At 25.9% G+C, this 7,459-nt stretch overlaps 4 protein-coding genes across 4 annotated transcripts; 2 read left to right on the top strand and 2 right to left on the bottom strand.

Annotated features, from left to right (window-relative positions):
• Nucleotides 1–162: 162 nt before the first annotated feature.
• On the top strand, nucleotides 163–2,964 carry ENU1_108590 (hypothetical protein; the record flags this gene model as incomplete). The annotated part of the gene is made up of 2 exons (XM_008859493.1): nucleotides 163–619; nucleotides 710–2,964. 2 exons carry the CDS (start codon nucleotides 163–165, stop codon nucleotides 2,962–2,964), a joined length of 2,712 nt encoding a protein of 903 aa, XP_008857715.1.
• An 88-nt stretch (nucleotides 2,965–3,052) lies between these two features.
• On the bottom strand, nucleotides 3,053–3,731 carry ENU1_108580 (Rab family GTPase; the record flags this gene model as incomplete). Its single annotated transcript, XM_008859492.1, has 2 exons — nucleotides 3,053–3,224; nucleotides 3,274–3,731. The coding sequence occupies 2 exons, from the start codon at nucleotides 3,729–3,731 to the stop codon at nucleotides 3,053–3,055; spliced, it is 630 nt and encodes a 209-aa protein (XP_008857714.1).
• Nucleotides 3,732–3,854: 123 nt separating this feature from the next.
• On the bottom strand, nucleotides 3,855–4,226 carry ENU1_108570 (cysteine protease inhibitor 2 (EhICP2), putative; the record flags this gene model as incomplete). Its single annotated transcript, XM_008859491.1, has 1 exon — nucleotides 3,855–4,226. One exon carries the CDS (start codon nucleotides 4,224–4,226, stop codon nucleotides 3,855–3,857), a length of 372 nt encoding a protein of 123 aa, XP_008857713.1.
• A 171-nt stretch (nucleotides 4,227–4,397) lies between these two features.
• On the top strand, nucleotides 4,398–6,335 carry ENU1_108560 (SPRY domain containing protein; the record flags this gene model as incomplete). The annotated part of the gene is made up of 1 exon (XM_008859490.1): nucleotides 4,398–6,335. The coding sequence occupies one exon, from the start codon at nucleotides 4,398–4,400 to the stop codon at nucleotides 6,333–6,335; it is 1,938 nt and encodes a 645-aa protein (XP_008857712.1).
• Between the last annotated feature and the right edge of the window lie 1,124 nt (nucleotides 6,336–7,459).

Here is a 7,459-nt window from a genome sequence, read left to right as displayed (position 1 = left end):
TGCATTCTTTTTAATAATGATTGACTTCCAAAAAACCTAAAAATAAATAAAAGAATGAAAAACGAAATTAAAATGAAAAAAGGAAAAAAAAACTAATCAAAAGGAAAAAATTTAATAAATAATATTAGATCAAATGATCTCAAAAAAGAAAATTAATTGACAATGTTGGTTTTCTTAACAATAGTCATTAGTCTTGTTAACGCTCAATTTACTTGTAAAGATGCTGTTAAATTTAATTTACCAACTTATTTTGGAAAAGCAAGTTTTGGATCAAATACATCAGTTTCACAAATTATTGATGCAAATGGACAAACCCAAACGGCTTATGGTATTTATTATAAAGCAACTGCTCCTGATGACTTTGACAATACAATTATTAATATAAATACATGTGATGCTTCTACTGTAATTCCATCTGAAATACTTATTTTTGAGGGGTGTTCTTCAGATGGCGTTGCAAGTAATTTTAAGACAATTTCTGGAATAGACAATGGTTGTAGTCTTGCTTCAGATTTTCCAGTTATTGACTTTGAAATTAAAAAAGGAGTTACTTATTATATCCTTGTAAAATTAGTTAATCCAGATGACCAAGGAGTAGTTTCTTTCAGTATCACTTCTTGTTTGTTTTCTTTTTTTAAACAAATCCTAAATTCATCATTACGATTTCAATAAATAGTAAAATAGAAGAATTAAACTAATTCAAAAATAGCTCATGAAGACAATCCTAATGTTGAATGCAATGTTGCAAAAGAAGTTACTCAAGTAAGATTTGTTGATAGAGGGTTGTTATTAAAGAGTAAAGTCCCTGCTAGTAAACCACTTTGTTATAAACAAGCATACCCCACCTTATGGTATAAAATTAAAGGAGATGGTAGATATTTAGTTGTTAATACCTGTAATTATTATACCAATTTTGATACACATCTTGTTGTTGTTAAAGAGTTAAATAATTTAGTTTGTACTGATGCTAGATGTATGAAAGAAGCAGATGATGGTTGTGGAAAATCATCAAAGTCATCCATACTTGCTTTTAAAACAGAAGTTAATGAAGTGTATTATATTGGGGTTAGAGGTAATCTTGGCGAAGAAGGACAGTTTGAAATTTCTATTGATTATTTATCTGAGTCAATTCCAGCTACTTGTACCAGATCACTCCCAATTAAATTACTTCCATTTACAAGAACCATTGATATTCCAGATGCATGGCCAACACAAGCAGGTGCATGTTTAGATGAACAAGAACATAAATCAGTGTATTTAACACTTGAAGGAACAGGAAGTGAGGTAGTTATTTCTACATGTAAGTCACTTGATTCCAGTTTAAAACCAATTGGAGTTTCTGTAGAATTAATTAATAATTGTGAAGATGAGAATTGTGCATTTGATGGAAGTGAATATGGAGAGTGTGGTGAAAATAATTATATTGTAAAGAAAACAGAAAAAGGACAAAACTATTATATTAAAGCATACTGCAATACTGGTAATTGTGAAATAACTCTTTCTGTTTATGAAAAAGCTAGTTCTCATGACACATGTGAAAGTGCACGTGAATTAATTAGACCAACACAATACAGTGAGATTGCTGATGTTAAAAGACTTCAAACTTCTATTCATGGATGTCATTCTGTTGCAAAGACTGATGCAGGATTATGGTATTTGTTAAAACGTAGTTCAGACATTGTTAATGAAAAGTATACAATCCTTGGTATGAGTGCCACACGATCAAAAATTGCTTGGATTGAATTTCCATATGAATGTGGACTTATACAATGCGAACAATTAATTCAAGGAGAAGCACATTTGTCATTTGCTAAAGAATCACAATACATATTTGTTTATTCCAATAATGATTATGGACAAAAAGGTCTTATTGTTCAATTTATTTCAGAAGAAGAAAATTATTATCATAATTGTCCTGATGCTATGTTTATTACCCTTCCATTTACTGCAATTCATTCATTTGATAATTCTGCTTCACAATTATTATGCTCATCTAAATCAGCTGCATCTAGTTTTTACCGATTTGTTTTACCAGAAGATCAAAAAGTTGATGTGTCTACATGTTTCCCTAAGACAATTATTGATACGGGTATTGAGATAACAACAGGATGTTTTGGTGATAGTGATTTGAGTGCTTCATGTATTGATTATAATTCAGAAGGAAAAGGCTGTGTTAATGGAGCTGCAGCAATGTCAGTCTCATTAAAAGGAGAACAACAATATTATCTTAATATTTATTCTGAGTCTAAATCAACCTTGAATTTAAAGCAATACAGATTTGTTATTTTCACTGAAGAAGTACCAAAGAATTCTGTTTGTAATAAAGCAATTGAGTTACCATATGAAGATGGATATTCTGAATATTTAGTATTAAATAGATATTCAAAAGAAACTAATTTTGGTAGTGAATATGGAACGACAAAAGGTAGTTGGTTCCATATTAATGTTATGAAAAAAACAACTGTAACTGTTAGAACATGTTCTCCTAGTACTACTTCTGACTCTTTGATTGTTACTGCAAATGAATGTTATGTTACTCAACAAAACAGTAAAGAAATGTCTAATCCAACAGAATTAGAAGATATTGCTGTAAGTGGAATTAATAATTGTGACATTCATGGTACTTATCTCACTTTCAATTTAGAAGCAAATCAAAGTAAATTCATCTTTGTTGGACCTCAAAACTTCAATGACGAAGCATTTATTGGAGTTGAATTTTATATGAACTCTCCAGATGATGATGACGACGACAATGACAGTAGTTCTAGTTCTCAAAAACCAACAGAAAGTAGTAGTTCCAATAACAACAACAAAGATGACGATGACTACAATAACAGTACAACACCGATTGGGTGGATTATTTTTGGAGTTCTTTTCTATGTTCTTTTTGTTATTGTGCTGATTATTACTATAATTGCCATTAAAATGAAACGTAAAAATTCTGGATATGCTACTTTAGTTTAAGTGAAGTAACTAATTGAAAAAGAAGTTGAAATTAAAAAAAATTGTTTTAAATTATTTTTGGTTTTAATATCATAACTAAGATTGAAAGTTAACAACACACACCACCATTTTGTTGTTCTGCTATTTGATGTGAATCATTGTTTTGAAGTATTATTGGTTCATCAATCTTTTCTATTTCTTTTGGAAGGGTTTCTACTAACATCCTTTGCAGACGTAATTCTCTAATAACAAATTCAATGATATTGTCAATGTTTATATTTCTATATGGTAAATTTAATAAGTAAATAAAAAAAATTGATTGAAACAAACTCTTTTGCACTACATTCAAAATAATTGATGTTATGACTTTTAGCAAAGTCTTTTGCATCTTCTGGTGATACTTGTCTTTCAGCAATCATATCATTTTTATTGCCAACTAATACTAATAATGTCTTTTTATCTTCGTTTTGAATCTCATAAAATACTTTCATCCAATCCTCAATATGTGTAAAAGATTCACTATTTGTTACATCAAACATAAATAAAATACAATGACGATTTCTAAAATAAGTTGCAGTTGTTGAACGAAACATTTCTTGTCCTGCTGTGTCCCATAATTGGACGTTATATTGTTTTCCATCTAAAATCAATTTTTTACAAATTACATCACAACCAATTGAAGAAGCAGTATTTGGGTTAAATTCACCACTAGAAAATCTTTTGAAAAAACAAGTTTTCCCAACAAACGCATCTCCAGAAAGAGCAATACTTATCATTAAATTTGACATAACACACTTAAATATTTTAAGTTCTATCTAAGAAAGATAAAGAATATTTAAGAAATGTTTTTCTTATATAAATAATTAAAAAAAATTAAAAAATAAAAACTAAATTATACTCAAAAAGATTATTCATCTTATTACAACGGTATAAGTAAGACTTCTTAATGGCTCTTTTCCTTTTTCCCATGGTCTTGAATAACCTAATTTAATAGTTGTCGTTCCAACTTTTAATGGTTTTAATTGAATTTCTCGAATACTTGGGAAACCTACCATTCCAGAAGGATGAGGTTCTGCTTTGATTGTGTCTTGGCTTAAAGAAAAGGTGTCAGTTGGGTATTCAATATTCCAAGCATATCCTGTTGATGGATTTGTTCTAAGTTGAATTTTGATTAAATCATTAAAAGAAACATGAAGAGTAGCATGGTCTTCTTTTTCAGTTAAAATATGGATTGCAGCATAAGTTGAAGTGTAAAGTAATGCAAAAAAGATAAATTGTTTCATATTTGAGTTTAGAATTTTATTGAATTAAAAGTTACTTTATAAAAAAGAATAACAAAAAGAAAATAAACTTAAAATATAAGAAAGAAAAAATAAATGATGGTTTGTCTCGAACTTCCCTTTTTATTGAATGTTATTCATTATTTTGAAAGTAAAAATGATTTAGAAAATTTTATGGTTATTAATAAAAAATGTTTGTCAACATTATTTGCACTTAAAGTAAATCCATTATTTAGAAATGATAATGACCTTTGTTGGCTTATAAATCATTTTCAAATAGAAACAATTGACTTCAGTGATATGCCAATTTCATCTATAGAACTTTTAACAAAAACTAAAAGAATAAGAAATCCTAATTTTTATCCAATTATTAAAAATGGATTGTTAAATGAATCAAATGCATCTGAAATATTCGAAAAAGTAACTCATTTAAAATTGTATAAAAGAACTGAAGAAGACCAGATGAATGAAATCGAAAATATGAATAACTTAATATTAAAATATTATAAGAGTTTCGTTCATTTAAATTATTTGGAAGGGGATTTAGAATTAGTATTATATTTTCTTACAAGATATACCAGTTATGGAAGGGAAAAGTTTATAAAAATACCATCAACATTATTAATTTATTCTTTAAATGGAAATGTAATTGAATTAAAGAAGAATAATATTGAATTGATTCAAAAAATAGAATCACTTATTCCTGATAATCAAATAATAAATTTTTATATTATTTTTGATAATAACTCAAAAAAAGAATTATTTAAAAGTCAAGTTACTAATTCATGGTATAGAAGAATAAGTTATGAATTAAATGAACAGTGGAATAAAAATGTAATTTGTGATGGAGGTTGTTGTATTCTTTTTAAACGATTGATTGATAATTCAATGAATGAATTATTAAATAAAATGTATCCAAAAGAATTGATTTTTGAAGAAATAACTACTACAACAAAATGGGATATTCCATCATATATTACTACTATTCATATTAATTATTCTAGTAAAACTACTCATTGGAAATTTAAACCAACTTTAAGATTTATTAAAGAATTATTTATGAATCAAATTGACTTTATTATTATTTCATCTTCTCTAGAAAATCTTCAACAAATGTTATTATGTTCATGTCAAGAATCAACATTTCAAAATTGTGAAATGAAGTCGTTGAAAAGAATTAGAATTATAAATTCTTTTCAACTTAGTTTTTGTAAATGTAGTTATAGTAGTTTAGAAGAACTAACAATCATTAATAGTGGTGGTGTACATTTCACTAATCTTTTAATGTCATTGAAAAAAATAGAGTTAGTAAATAGTAGAAGATTAACTATTCCTTTTGAACATGAACAAAATAATACCTTCACTTTTTATATCGAGTCATGTTCAGAAGTTCATCTTTCTCCAAGTATACTTAAATTATTAAATCTTAGATCAAACCATCATGAGTTTTCTAATACTTTTTATTTTCCACCAATCAAAGAGTATCAAAACAAACATTTATTTACATTCAATAAATTTATTTCATTTTCAAATGATATTGAAGTAATTGAAGATTCTATTAGAAGAATCAAAGATAAAAATAGTATGGAAGAATATGATTTAATTGTTTCAAGAGACTTTGGAACATTTTCTAATTACTATAAAAAACAGATGTTTAGTACTATCCAAGGAGAGGTATATTATTTAAAAGGAATACGTTATATTGAAATTACTGTTGTTGGTAATAGTTGGATTTCTATTGGATGTATTGATGAAGATAATTATGAATGTACAATATCTTCTCAATTAGGTTGGTTAAAGAATAGCATTGGTTTTCATTCAGATGATGGAAAGGTTTATTTAGAATCAACTTATAAAACAATTGCACAAGGATTGGCTTATGGAAATAAAGTAGGACAGACAAATATTATTGGTATAGGATATGATTGCTTTAATGAAGAAATCTTTTATACAATTAATGGATGTTTCTGGAAAAAATTTAAAATTCCTTGGAGAAATGTAGCAGTTGCAATTTCATTTGGAAGGTTTCATCCCATTCAAATTAATTCAGGAAGAAAACCTTTTCTATTTGATAATAGACAAATATTTTCTGAATTACTATATAATAGCTAAATCAATAAAAATAATTCTAAAAGTGGATAAACAAGTATAATAATCACAACTCATTGTTCTCTACTTCTCCTTTATTAATACCTTATTTTTGTTGGTAATGAAAAATAGTTTTATTAAAGAAATAATTAAATATTGGATATTTTTAATTTTTGTATATAATACTATTCTAATACTTGATTCTGTATAAATAAAAACAAAAAAAAAGATATTTATTTGGTGAATTACTATTGAAAATTCAAAAAAAAATAGATATCTAATTAAAATGAGAGTTATGAATAATATTATAAAGAACTTAACTCACTTATTTTGTTTTATCAAGAAATAAATAACATTGTTAGGTATTACAATACTCAATACTCATCATTTTTATATTGAAATTTTTATTTTTTAAATAGGAATCTTATTTGTTTTTTTTATAGACTTTATAACTTGTATTAATTTTCATCACCTATTTATTTTAATTATTACATTCATATTATTCAGTAACATTAATCAATAAAATATTATTTCACCATATCAAATAGTTTTTACTTTTTTATGATTTAATGTTTGTTTGATACACTCTTTTAATAATCTTTATTCTTTTTTGTAGTGTTTCTTCCTTTTATTCAGAATCTTTATTGTTATTTCTGATTCATTTTTTGCAATTATTTTGAATCATTCAGAAGTAATTTTGCCATTACTGTTTTTAATTAACTTGTAGCAAATTAGGCAATGCTGAATAGATAATAACAAAGTATAAAAAAATTCAAAACTAACCTCAATGTCAAAGACAAAGTACTCGTAATATTATTTAAGTGTTATTGGGTTTTGAAATTTATGCTCATTTTCATTGTGAAATTAAAACCACAAAATAGCTTTTGTTTTTACTACAAAATAATTTTTTATTAATTAAATTATTGGGACAAATACTACTTTGAAATATACACATTTATTATTTTTTCTATTCTTTCAAATCAGTTAGTTTAGTATAACTTTGAAAATAACAATTTTATGATGTTTATAGACACTTAACAGCTTGAAAAGTTATGATAAAAAATAATTAGTACTATACTAATTATTGGTTATATTTTTGGTATTTACAGAGCTTTTGTGTTGAATGAAATAGATTTAATAAATAATAA

This window comes from Entamoeba nuttalli, assembly GCF_000257125.1.
Source record: "Entamoeba nuttalli P19 unplaced genomic scaffold asmbl_4643, whole genome shotgun sequence".
In the NCBI taxonomy this organism is placed as follows: Eukaryota; Evosea; order Mastigamoebida; family Endamoebidae; genus Entamoeba; species Entamoeba nuttalli.
The sequence above is the reverse complement of the archived record's forward strand: the minus strand, read 5'-3'. Positions and strand labels throughout refer to the sequence as shown.